The following is a 14,353-nucleotide window of genomic DNA, read 5'->3' on the forward strand; positions in this document are numbered from 1 at the left end:
GTTTTCTCCTCTAATGCCGGATGAGTTTGGAGAACACCTGACAGGAGATCAGAGATCATTCCTCCATACAGAATCTCTCCAGATCCTTCATTCCTCCGTACAGAATCTCTCCAGATCCTTCATTCCTCCACACAGAATCTCTCCAGATCCTTCATTCCTCCATACAGAATCTCTCCAGATCCTTCATTCCTCCATACAGAATCTCTCCAGATCCTCCATTCCTCCGTACAGAATCTCTCCAGATCCTTCATTCCTCCATACAGAATCTCTCCAGATCCTTCATTCCTCCATACAGAATCTCTCCAGATCCTTCATTCCTCCATACAGAATCTCTCCAGATCCTCCATTCCTCCATACAGAATCTCTCCAGATCCTTCATTCCTCCATACAGAATCTCTCCAGATCCTTCATTCCTCCATACAGAATCTCTCCAGATCCTCCATTCCTCCGTACAGAATCTCTCCAGATCCTTCATTCCTCCATACAGAATCTCTCCAGATCCTTCATTCCTCCATACAGAATCTCTCCAGATCCTTCATTCCTCCATACAGAATCTCTCCAGATCCTTCATTCCTCCATACAGAATCTCTCCAGATCCTCCATTCCTCCATACAGAATCTCTCCAGATCCTTCATTCCTCCATACAGAATCTCTCCAGATCCTTCATTCCTCCATACAGAATCTCTCCAGATCCTCCATTCCTCCACACAGAATCTCTCCAGATCCTTCATTCCTCCGTACAGAATCTCTCCAGATCCTCCATTCCTCCACACAGAATCCCTCCAGATCCTTTATTCATACAGAATCTCTCCAGATCCTCCATTCCTCCACACAGAATCCCTCCAGATCCTTTATTCATACAGAATCTCTCCAGATCCTTCATTCCTCCGTACAGAATCTCTCCAGATCCTTCATTCCTCTGTACAGAATCTCTCCAGATCCTTCATTCCTCCACACAGAATCTCTCCAGATCCTCCATTCCTCCACACAGAATCTCTCCAGATCCTCCATTCCTCCACACAGAATCTCTCCAGATCCTCCATTCCTCCACACAGAATCCCTCCAGCATTCATACAGAATCTTCATTCCTCCATACAGAATCTCTCCAGATCCTCCATTCCTCCACACAGAATCCCTCCAGATCCTTTATTCATACAGAATCTCTCCAGATCCTTCATTCCTCCGTACAGAATCTCTCCAGATCCTCCATTCCTCCACACAGAATCTCTCCAGATCCTTTATTCATACAGAATCTCTCCAGATCCTTCATTCCTCCGTACAGAATCTCTCCAGATCCTCCATTCCTCCACACAGAATCTCTCCAGATCCTTTATTCATACAGAATCTCTCCAGATCCTTCATTCCTCCACACAGAATCTCTCCAGATCCTTCATTCCTCCACACAGAATCTTTCCAGATCCTGCAGATTCCTAGATCCATGTTGGTGCTGCTTCTCTTCAGTTCAGCCCACTCCTCTTCTATAGGGTTCAGGTCTGGGACTGGGATGGTCATGGCAGACATTGACACATTTTTGTGTTGATTTTGAGTTTGTTTTGGATTATTGTCCTGATGGAAGAACCAAACACGGCCCATTATAAGATTTATAGCAGAAGCTGTCAGGTTTAGATTTTTTTTTACAGCCACTTTCTATTTTGTGAAGCTCAACAATCTTTTGATGCACATCAGAACTATATTCTTTGGTTTTACTCATTGTCGTGGATGATTAAGGGAATTTGGCCTTTGTGTTTCCTCATATTTAAACTCCTTTGAAACAAGAAGTCATAGCTAGACAGTTTCATGTTTAGTCACCCTGGTGTGATTAAAAAAAGGTAAACATTAATGTCAATATACTTCAGAGATATTTTACTTGTAAAAAATTCTAGGGGTGCCAATAATTGTGGCCAACGTGTTTTGGAGAAAAACATTTATTTCATAATGTGATTTCTCCCCCACTTTCAATTCTTTTACTTCAATGAAAGGTAAGATTTTTGCTTTTTTTTTTTTATGAAAGATCAAAAGGATAAACAATGCAGATTTATTTTTTACAGCCATTTTTGATCATATTTACCAGCGGTGTCATTCATTCTGACCACAACTGCATATGTACAGTGTATATAGATGTGTGTGTATATACAGCGGCTCTACTCTATACATACATATATATATATATAGATAGATAGATAGATAGATAGATAGATAGATAGATAGATAGATAGATAGATAATACAAGTACAACTGTTTGTCCTTACCGTAAAGTCTCTTTTGAACTTCACTAAACGAATGTGCATGTGCTACTTAAACCAGCAACAGATAAAGGAGCAAAAGATTATTTCATTCAGACTGTACTTTTCCTGTTTGGTGATTACAGCATCAAACCACGATTACAGCATCAAACCGATTTGTCCGAGGTGAATATATGCAGGTTATAAAGCGTTTCAGTTTCATCTCATCATGCAAGCGCATGTTATCAACTGGAAAAACAAAAAGCTTGAGAAAATATTTACATATGATTGTACTATATACCAAATATAATGCTGCATGAATCATGCTATATATAGTCTGGAAATTTGAGTCTGAAAAAGTATTGAATTTTGAAATGGAAAATGTGCTGATATGAATATATAAAAATTTATATTTTCATTGTTCTTATGTGAAATATAATTTTGTGAAAATATCCTTTTGCATTTCAGCATTTATTCCTTTGATGTTGGAGTGTACTATGATGGATGTTTATTGAGATCTCTCTTTACGTATGTCTTCAAAATAATGAGGTTAAATCAGTGTTTGGGAATGCTTACGCTTCTTGAGACTGTTTGTTCTACTGACTGTATTTAGGTAACGTGAGACGGCTGAAGCGCGTCCAGCGGTTGATGTGGTGGATGGAATAACGGGTTGATGCGATACAGTACGCTTGAGTCCGTGTTTGATGACAGGATCTGCTGTCCCTGAAGCCTAATCTTGTTGCATAACATCACTGTCGTTTCTGTCAGGCCTCACATAGTCATACAGGGTTTTTCATGGGTCAAAAATGGTCTGTTATATTGCATTTATACTCCAAGACTTACTGCACTGATCATTTGACATACAGTATCAGTAGGGCTGCACGATTAATAGAAATGAAACGCACGTGATTTGGCAAAGGCTGTTATTATTTTATTTAAAGGCTGACATTATTTGTGTCTCACACACACACGCCAAATCATCTGAACACCAGAGGGCGTCTCACACACACACGCAAATCATCTGAACACCAGAGGGCGTCTCACACACACACGCAAATCATCTGAACACCAGAGGGCATCTCACACACACACACACACACACACGCCGAATCATCTGAACACCAGAGGGCGTCTCACAGACACACACGCAAATCATCTGAACACCAGAGGGCGTCTCACACACACACGCCAAATCTTCTGAACACCAGAGGGCGTCTCACACACACCAAATCTTCTGAACACCAGAGGGCGTCTCACACACACACACGCAAATCATCTGAACACCAGAGGGCGTCACACACACACACACACGCCAAATCATTTGAACACCAGAGTGCGTCTCACACACACACGCCTAATCATCTGAACACCAGAGGGCGTCTCACACACACACACACACGCACACACCAAATTTGCCCTGCCGCAGAAGTACAGTAACACACATCATTCCAGGAAATCCCCATTGCTGAAGCTGAATAAACGTTAAATGTTGTCTTTTGTGGGACAAGAGGTTCATAAATGCTTCATGTTTGGAAAGATTTTTCAAATGCACGTTATAAGCGACTCAAACTCACAGTGCTTTCAGATGGAGCAGCGTTTACTAATGATCACAGAGCTGTACGTCACTGACAAGCTGCACATAACAAGTAATCGCAGCCTTTGCGATTCCAAAATCACGATTAAAGGTGGTATCAGCGATTTCAGGCCCAAACATAAATGATCACATTCATCTAATATTTCGCTAGCTGCACGCCCCATAAGCATGCTGTCAAAAAACCGCGTCTCTCTAGGTAGCCTAGGCTCTGAGATCTGCACACAAAAACAGCTGTTTTCAGTCTGTTTGGCCAAACAATCAAAACCCAAACAGATAGTGTTCCAACCAATCATCGACAGGGGCGGGTGTTGTGAGGTTTTTCGCGTGCAGCCGTCATAGGCAGCCGTGCACGAGCGCAAAACCTCACAACACCCGGGGGGGGCGATCGAGACTCAGGGTTTATGAGCTATACTGAGACCAGCCACCAGGGGGGGCGATCGAGACTCAGGGTTTATGAGCTATACTGGGACCAGCCACCGGGGGGCGTTCGAGACTCAGGGTTTGTGAGGTTTACTGGGACCAGCCACCGGTGGGCGTTCGAGACTCAGGGTTTATGAGCTATACTGGGACCAGCCACAGGGGGGCGATCGAGACTCAGGGTTTATGAGCTATACTGAGACCAGCCACCGGGGGGCGATCGAGACTCAGGGTTTATGAGCTATACTGAGACCAGCCACCGGGGGGCGATCGAGACTCAGGGTTTATGAGCTATACTGAGACCAGCCACCGGGGGGCGATCGAGACTCAGGGTTTATGAGCTATACTGGGACCAGCCACCGGGGGGCGATCGAGACTCAGGGTTTATGAGCTATACTGGGACCAGCCACCGGGGGGCGATCGAGACTCAGGGTTTATGAGCTATACTGGGACCAGCCACCGGGGGGCGATCGAGACTCAGGGTTTATGAGCTATACTGGGACCAGCCACCGGGGGGGCGATCGAGACTCAGGGTTTATGAGCTATACTGGGACCAGCCACCGGGGGGCGATCGAGACCCAGGGTTTATGAGCTATACTGGGACAGGGGGTGATCGAGATGCTTTGGCTTTTTCTTTTCAGGACTTGCGCGGCACGCTTAGTGCACATAATTTATTACATTTCATTGATACATTTTTGAATGGTTACCTGCATTATTCAAATGATTGAGCAAAACCTCCTACATAGTCAGCATCTTTAACTGCACTCCTGTTCAAAGGCTGTTGACCGACTGCAAAATTATGTGTAAATAAAAAAAACTGTGGCAGATTTTCTTGTACCTAAAATGAATTTATGGAACATGAAACCATCTGAGTAGTTTCACTTGTTTTATTTATTGAGCAGTTTCACTTGTTTTATTTATTGAGCAGTTTCACTGGTTTAATTTCTTGTTAATTTTCAGACAAAAAGAGAACTTTGTAATGTATCTGAAACTAAAGCCCTGAGATTGTTTTGAGTGCCCTAGCAGGTGATTCACATGCATTCACGCTCTCGTTTTCTTTCCTCCATTAGCTCGGACATGAGTGGGGCCAGTAACACACTGGCTCGGGAGTTCCTGACGGATGTGCACCAGTTGTGTAGCGCCGTGGCCCAGCGGGCCGAGGACGAGGAGGAGAGTCACATGGTGGCTCTGGGAGAATATCTGGTGCGCGGACGCGGATTCCTGCTCCTCAGCACCTTGGACTCCGTCATTGACCAGGTCGGTTAGATAAACTTCATTTTAATATACAGTTGTCAACATTTGAAGTGGATCAAAAAAGTTCACCAAAGTGGTCCTAAGACAAAATTCATGTATAACTTTGATGAAAGGTTTTTGATCCACTTCAAATGTTGACTAATGTATATTTTTATATAATTTGGTATAATTAAGATTTTTTTTTTTATGTTTTTGAAAGAAGTCCCTTCATTTATTTGATCTAAAATTATTTCAATCTAAAATGGCTGTTTTCTATGTGAATATGTTGTATGATGTAATTTATTCCTGTGATCAAAAGCTGAATTTTCAACATCATTACTCCAGTCTTCAGTGTCACATGATCCTTCAGAAATCTGATTTATCTAATATGCTGATTTGCTGCTCAGTTATTATTGATGATCAGCTATTAATAATGGTTCAAAAGAGAACAGCATTTATTTGAAATATAATCTTTTGTCACATTATAAATGTGTTTTTTTTTTGTCATTTTTGATTGATTTAATGCATCCTTGCTGAATAAAAGTATTAATTATGTAAAAAAAAAAAAAAAAAAAGGACTGTCTTACACTACCATTTAAAAGTTTGGGGTATAACGGTTTTCACATGAATATGAACTGTTTTCAACATTAATAATAATCATAAATGTTTCTTGAGCAGCAAATCATCATATTAGAGTGATTTCTGAAGGATCATGTGACACTGAAGACTGGAGTAATGATGCTGAAAATTCAGCTTTGATCACAGGAATAAATTACACTTTACTATACATTCACATAGAAAACAGTTATTTTTAATTGTAAAACCATGTCAAAAATTAGTCATCAAATAAATGCAGAAGATACTGCTTTCAAAAACATAAAAAATTGTATTGAGATTGTATTATTTACACATGTGATAGACAGAGAAGCAAGAAGCAAAAGTAATACAGGGCAGAATATGTCCCTTTTTATTTTCTTGTTACATAAAAAAAAAAAAAGGATAATTCTTGGACAAGTCATTGAAATTTATTATTATAAGGAAGTGTCCATTATTGAGGGAATTAATTCCTTTCCAATTGCAGGCGTTGTTCTGAAATAGCATGGCGATATGTGTCACAGTCATAACAGAGCTTGACATTAGACTATTGTGTTCATTCATGCTGGATTATTATTTTAAAATCTATTTTATGGCCTTAATAAATGGGCCCTGGGAATGTATTCTTGCTGTTTCTTTCTTGGTCTTTACTTGCAGACATGAGGAAATCTACTGGAAAATCATTGCTTTAGAGCAGTGAAGCCCTAAGTGCAGACATCCATCTCTCTGTAGACACACTGCAAGCGAACAGCACATCGTGACTGCAAAACTAGAAGACTCTTTGCAAGCAATTTTGTTTTTACATGCATGAAATGCAGACAGCTTAGTTCATTGTAATGGGCAGTGTTTGTTGCTTTATTTTACAGAGTGTAGACTAGGGTTATTATAGTTAACTAAAACTAAAACCATAAAAAACATTTTTGTTGAAATAAAATAAATTTTAACTGAAATAAAATATAAGAAAACCTTAACATATTTCAGCTAGTTGCCAATGCAACATTTCTAATTTCAACTTGATGGTCATAAATAACTACAATTAAAACTGAAATAAAGATGATAAAAGACTGTTGTAATGTCAAAGTCTCATCAAAACTACTAAAACTTTAACTAAAATTGAAATGGAAACAGAAAATACAAAAGTAAAAAAAATAAAAAAATAAAACTCTCTCTCTTTCTCTCTCTCTATATATATATATTGAAATTATACTCAAATAACACTGACATTTCTTAACATAAATATTACCACAGGAAATAATTTCCACTCAGTTTACAATAAATGCAAAAATGCATTTACAATACAGTCAAACAGAGCTAGTTTTCTAGAGAAACGTGAAGCTTGTATTTTTGCTTAAGCACTTGACATTTAAATTGTCTTTTCAAATGTTTTAAACTGATGCATGCGTCAAAATTAGTTTCTGTTAATCAGAATATTTGGCATTATGTCGAAGAAAATCACCGGTGTATTTGATCCCAATGTTTTTCCTCTCTTTCATTCTCTCTCTTTGAAGTGAGAGTTCTAATGAATCGTGTCTGGAGTGCTTCTTACTCACAAGACATGAGCCTTTTCTCTGAACTCGGCACTGATTAGCTATCGCTCAACACAACATCAATCGCCTATGTGTTTGCATAGTAGTGGCACGATATGGCTCCTCAGCCACTTTGCTAATTACCTCATGAGTTTGCTGCCAGATGCATGTTTACCTGGGGTCACACAGCACTGTGGCAGGCCGCCCCTTGTATTTGCTTTTAATTCACACGTGTCAGAGTGCTTTCTCTTCTCCTTGTGAGGAATGCTTTCTTGCTGAGGGCGGAGCCAGTATTTAGAGACCTCATGTCCAACGAACCTGTGTTTTCCTGAAGCCATTGGAAGGAAAACCTTCAGATACAGTTTTTATTGTCTGTAATTGTCCATCTTTTGAAACTAGCTTGCTAAGAGAGGCAAGGTACTATGAAGCAGAAGTGAGAGAAGTAATCCGCTTCTAGGTGGCCGTCAACACTAGGAGACTGTTTTTGATTGGATTTGCAGAGTGAAGAATCCAGAATTAACCTCTCAAACCTTTTACTCAGGAGTTGACCTGTCGGGAAGAGCTGCTTACACTCTTGTTGTCTCTGCTACCTCTGGTCTGGAAGATTCCCGTTCAGGAGGAGAAAGCCCCAGGTGAGAGTCACTATAATGCATCCTTTTAACAATCTTAATTTTGAGAATGTACTACAGATATACTGTAACCCACCTTGAACTTTGAATTAAATAATTAAGTGTTAATATTAAATGGCATCCTGGCATTGCATTCAGCTGGAAATCTGATATACTTCTACATGATATGTTTTATAAAGCATATGATGGTGGTGTTCTTGCGAGGACGCCATGAATTGTTAAGTAGCTGCCTGCATGAACAACAAGTGAAACCATGAGATGGCTTTAATTATGAAACAGTACAGTTAAAGGATGATGGAAAGGATAAGATTTTTCATTGAGCTTGAGACCGAAGGTATTTAGTGCAGGCATGCTAATCTTTTCTAGCAGCTGCTTTCCACATTGTTGAGTTATTAGTTCCCGTAATTGGGTTGTAAACAGACCTCTGGAGGTCATCATGACTTGCTCTAATGAAACCTGGTTGTATAACTGGTTTAAACCTCTTCCTTTTTTTTTTTTATATCTTAGATTTCACCCTGCCTTCACTACTTGAGGTGTTTCTATGCCAAGAGGGAAAGACCATCCCTCAGAAGGCGGGGCAAGATAGATGTGATGTGCAGAACTCTGGGAAGCGTTTATCTGGCTCCTGGAAGTCACGGCGCTCACGCAGAACTGCTCAGCGATACTCTGTAAAGGATGCACGCAAATCTCAGCTCTCCACGTCAGATTCTGAAGCCAACTCGGACGATAAAACCACAAACACTGGGAGCAAGCATCGCAGATTCCACAGTTCGGCCATTCGTGTAAGTTGCCAGCTTCACCAGTCCAACAATCCATCGCAACCAGCATTGCAACATCCCACTCTCGAAGCCATGAGCACCACTGAGCCATCCCAGCCTCACATGAGGCTGTTTGGATCTCACACACTGGATCCTAACATGCTAACAGACCCGACAACTCTTTCCATCTTTAACCGAATGGAGAACTCGCCTTTTGACCTTTGCCATGTTCTGCTCTCCCTTCTGGAAAAGGTCTGCAAATTTGACATGACCATCAATCACAACCCAGGCTTGGCAGTCAGCGTCGTTCCCACGCTCACAGAGATACTCACAGAGTTTGGTGAATGCTGTTGTCCCGGTGGTGGAGGTGGGATCGATGAGCTAGCTGGAGGCTGGACTGAGGAGCCAATCGCACTTGTTCAAAGAATGCTTTTACGCACCATTCTGCACTTGTTGTCTGTAGATGTGGGTCAAAACGAAACACTGCCTGATAATCTGCGTCGAAGCTTGACTGACCTCCTCAGAGCAACATTAAAGATCCGTACCTGTTTAGAAAGACAAGCCGACCCTTTCGCTCCAAGGCCAAAGAAGACTCTGCAAGAGATACAAGAAGATTTTTCCTTTTCAAGGTTTCGCCATCGGGCTTTGCTACTGCCAGAACTCTTGGAGGGCGTCCTACAACTTCTACTGGGTTGCTTGCAGTCCTCTGCTTCCAACCCTTTCTTTTTCAGTCAATCTCTTGAGTTAGTTCATGAATTTGTGCAACACCGTGGCTTGGAGCTCTTCGAGGCAACAGCTCTGCGCCTTGAGGCCTTAGCAGAAGCTCGAGATTCAGAAATCGGCAATGAGGCGTCAGAGCACCTGCGTTGTCTGATAGCCGATGTGCTTAAGATAATCAGTGCCGTGAAGAGAGCCAAGTCGGAGCAGCTACACCAGTCTGTTTGTGCACGCCGTCGACACCGGCGCTGCGAATACTCCCACTTTTTGCACCATCACCGTGACCTCTCAGGACTGCCAGTATCTGCTTTCAAGCAAGCAGCACGGCTTAATCCCTTTGAGGAGGACTCTGAAGGTCATGACGGAGAAGTGCGTTACCCTGAACGCTGTTGTTGCCTTGCGGCTTGTGCCCACCAGTGTTTGCGTCTTTTTCAACGCCTTTCACCCTCGGGTCCTGCCGTGCTGCAGGTGCTTGCAGGAGTTCAAGCTGTTGGCATCTGTTGCTGCATGGATCCAAGATCCGTAATCGGACCCATGCTCCAAGCATTTCAGGCTCCAGGACTGCGGAGCTACCAATCCCACGTTTTGAGTGTCCTTAGTAGACTTGTCTTAGAACAGCTTGGAGGTGGTCAGCCCTCTGAAAAGGCCAAGCTTGCCTCCTGCAACATCTGCACTTTGGATAGCAGCCAGTTACCTGGGCTCGATGAGACTCTACAAGGCTACGGACCTAAGAAGGAATTGAACTTATCCACATCCCCATCTCCATCTTATCGTTTCCAAGGTATCCTGCCCAGTGGAGGAGCTGAAGATATGCTATGGAAGTGGGATGCTTTAGAGGCCTATCAGGAGCTTGTGTTTGGGGAGGACCGGCATTTGAGTCAACAGATTGCCAGTCATGTATGCCAGCTGACTTTGCGAGGCAATGCAGTTGTGCAGTGGCAACTCTACACTCATATATTTAACCCTGTGCTACAGCGGGGTGTGGAACTGAGCCATCATGCCCAGCAACTTGGTGTGACAACTACTTGTAGCCAGGTTTGCAGCTACCATAGCCATTGCCTGCCGGTTGAGGTACTGCTGGTTTATCTTCAGACTCTGCCTGCTCTGCTAAAGTCAAGGTATGGTTCTATTTCCTCTATTTCTTTTTCTTATTATTATTCACTATTGTTTAGGTTCTTTAAATCAGCCTGTAAAGTCCTCCTGTGGTGAAAATCAAGTTTTTAATGTTGTTTATATGTCTATGTGGTGTTTTTAATATGCTTTAAGACAAACCATGTGTAAAAGACAAAGACAGTCTCAAAAACACGCTTTGAAATCGCTGGTGTTTCTGACGTCACAAACTACCTTGTAACCAATCAGATCAACGTGTGATCGTCTACCAGTGGATCTCTGAGCTGCTAATTTGCATATTCGTTGAACCTTGTATAGTAAATAAGACAAGGGTGTCGAGTTACATTCAAGATATTTTAAGGCATGAAGATTTTTATTTATTTTTTAAGGAAAAAACATTTAAATATGTAATTTTTGGTGATCAAAGAGGAGTTTTAAGGGATAAAATTATTGACTACAGGGGGACTTTAAAATAAACTGTAATTCCATTGTGTTTACTGAATTTATAACTTCTGGTGTTTTGTTCCAACTCAGCCGGGTGGTACGCGACCTGTTCCTGAGTTGTAACGGGCTGAACCAGGTCACAGAGTTGATCTACTTGGACTGCACTCGTCCGTGGGTGCTAAAAGTGTTCGAGACGCTTATCTTGAAAGCGTGGCACCATCACACAGAATCTGCCGTGCATGAGCTAGAAAGAGCCGAAGCTCAGGAGAGGGAAGCCGTCCTTGGACTGTTCGAGGAACTGAGTTCTCGTGGGGCTGGTGACGTTCCCCAGAGCCTCACTAAGTTTTACGAAGGCTTGAAAGAGGCATGCCCTCACCCAAAGGGCAAAAGTGGAACAAGTGCAGTAGGACATAACCGGGGCGAGGCACATTTGAACACGATCAACCTTTTTCTGTGCGTCGCCTTCCTATGCGTGAGCAAGGAGCCGGACTCCGACAGAGACTCTGCAAATGACTCTGAAGACACTTCCGGATATGATAGTACAGCTAGTGAACCATTGGGTGGGCGCCTACCTTGCCTTTCCCCAGACAATGTGGCTCTTCCCTCTAAAGAGCAGGTGCGGAGGGCTGCCGATGTTTGGTCAGTTTGCCGTTGGGTGTACATGGCCAGTCCAGTGTTTCAGAGGCAGTTCTTCAGACTGGGAGGACTAGATGTCTGTTCACGTCTAATGACGATGGTCATCCAGAAACTCACATCTAAAAACAAAGACTGCAAACTTAAGAAAAAGAGGGAGAGTAAAGGCAAAAGCAGTCCACCTCATGTAGACTCTCCCACTCAAGCTCTTACAGGGCAGTTTGACAATATACCGACAACTGCAGGTACATCGGAAACTCAACAGGACACTCTCAGCCCCTCTCAGGTCGAAAGCAAGTTAAGTGACCCAACGCACAGGCTTGAAGAGGAATGGCCGCTCCAGAGTATCCGACTGCTGGAGGCTCTTTTGGCTATTTGCCTCCACAGTGCCAATTCAGCCCTACAGAGACTTGAACCAGACCTTTCCATTCAGGTACAGTTGACATGCATACTAGCTCTGTTTCAAACCCTAGTGAGCTGAGTAATAAGAGGATGTTCACACATTCGAACATAAGATTGAGTCGAGACTCAACAGTTGATTTCCGAAGTGTGAAATCAGCTAAGTGTGATATGCTGTAAAGCTAACAACTTAATACCCTAAAGCCCAAAGTATACTTCAGCTTTTATGTGAATGCCTAATGTATTCGTACAGCTGAATGCACAGCCTTTCAGTGTATACTACATTTGATAGTGGGCACACACACTTACTGTAACACATGCGCACTGGAAAGTTTCATTGTTGTCCAGTGTGTGTGCTATTTCTCTCCAGAAGTTATCACCGGTAAATGTCTTGTTTACGTTAGACTACATAAAAATTCCGTCATAATCTCTAATTACCTGTCATTTAAATTTGAATGATACTATGCTGATGATGATATCTGTTGCGCACTGTATCTATTGTAAACTTTTAGGCTTAATAAGCATACATATGTATACAAGTCAAGTCAGCTTTATTTATATAGCGTTTTTTTTTTTACAATATAGATCGTTTTAAAGCAACTTTACAGAGATAACAGGAAAATAATGCAACAAAGTTTGTTTTGTCTAGCTTAAGTCAGTTCAGTGATGGTTCATTTTTGTTGTAAAAACGTTATTAATTTAGGTCATATATATATATATATGACGGTGATGTCATCGTCCAGCTCAGACAGATCAATATTATTGTTGAATATTAATTGTCCCCAACTGAGCAAGCCTAAAGCCAAAGGCGACAAGGAACCAAAAATCCATCAGTGACAGAATGGAGAAACCAGACTCAGTCGCTCAGTTCTCCTCTGGCCAACGAGCAAACAGTGTATGATTATGGGTCCTTTGCACCATGACCTCGAGCCAAACACCCCCCAGAAGCCTTTTTTCCCTTGGTTGAACATTATTAAAGTTAGAGCTTATTTAGAGATATCAGCCGGATGGTTTAGTGCAGGCGCTAACAGATCCTATGATGTATCTGGTAAATTACCCCACTAATAATGCCCAGAATGGCACCAAACTTCTACAGTAGTACAAATAGGTTCTGTACTCATAAAACGAGGCATTGGAAAGTTTGTAAGTACATCAGGAGTTTATTTAAATAACACTTGCCTGATGGCTAATGCTACTGCTAACCCGGACGTCGACGTCACTTCAGTGGTTTGGGAAAAGCATGTAAAAGTCCTGGCAGAAAGCGATGCATAAGGATGTAGTGTAACGACGCCCAGCTCCAGGAATGCACTAATATTTTTGTCGGTAGTACCAGTTTGCAACAATTATTAGTTAACACTAAGTTGTTAACACTTTGGAAAACATAATTATTTGTCGTTACACTACATCCTTATGCATAGGATCCATAAACCATCCGGCTGATATCTCTAAATAAGCTCTTACTTTAATAATGTTCAACCAAGGGAAAAAGGCTTCTGGGGGGGGTGTTTGGCTCGAGGTCATGGTGCAAAGGACCCTAGGTTGATTTTACTCCAAACCATCCCTTTAATGCTTTAATATACAGGGACTGTCTATTTATGCAAATTAGGTTTTGGAACAGAGCTATTTATTGGCATTTTGAAGCGAGTGACAATGTCTTATTCTCCATGAGTGTAATTTTTCCACGCTGTTTCCCACAGCTGCAGTCTGTGGACGAGACCCTGTGTGAGGTCAGGGATCAGCTCTCTCGGTCTGGAGTCGTGAACTCTGAACTGGCAGTTCCTCTGTTTGATTCCTTACTACGTGTGGCACTGGCTGAGATGTTCTGCAGTCCAGATGTCATCGAGGAGAAACCTGACAAGGTAATTTAGTTGCTTGTTTAATAAATCTGAGTTGTCCCTTTAAGAGGTATGCTTGGTGAAGGGCACATGTGTTCCTGTGCTGTACAGGTTTGAGTCTGGCCTTCAACACATCACAAAGTTGCATATAGTTTCTTTTTTTGCATGATATGTGGACTCAATAATTCCTTATTTTGAGGAAAATAAGCAAGCTGGCATTCAGTACAGTCTATATCAGGGGT

The 14,353-nt window shown here is 42.1% G+C and overlaps 1 protein-coding gene across 6 annotated transcripts in view; it reads left to right on the plus strand.

The window, feature by feature from the left end:
• The window catches only part of lyst (lysosomal trafficking regulator), a 120,383-nt gene that overhangs the window by 25,432 nt on the left and 80,598 nt on the right, over positions 1–14,353 (plus strand). For all 6 annotated transcript variants that reach the window (XM_084391829.1, XM_084391831.1, XM_084391830.1 and 3 more), the window contains 5 exons: positions 5,304–5,490; positions 8,128–8,218; positions 8,723–10,808; positions 11,335–12,310; positions 13,974–14,135. In XM_084391829.1, coding sequence (XP_084247955.1) covers positions 5,304–5,490; positions 8,128–8,218; positions 8,723–10,808; positions 11,335–12,310; positions 13,974–14,135 — 3,502 coding nt within the window. The remainder of the gene's footprint in view (positions 1–5,303; positions 5,491–8,127; positions 8,219–8,722; positions 10,809–11,334; positions 12,311–13,973; positions 14,136–14,353) is intronic.

Source organism: Rutilus rutilus (assembly GCF_951802725.1).
Source record: "Rutilus rutilus genome assembly, chromosome: 20".
Taxonomy (NCBI): domain Eukaryota; kingdom Metazoa; phylum Chordata; class Actinopteri; order Cypriniformes; family Leuciscidae; genus Rutilus; species Rutilus rutilus.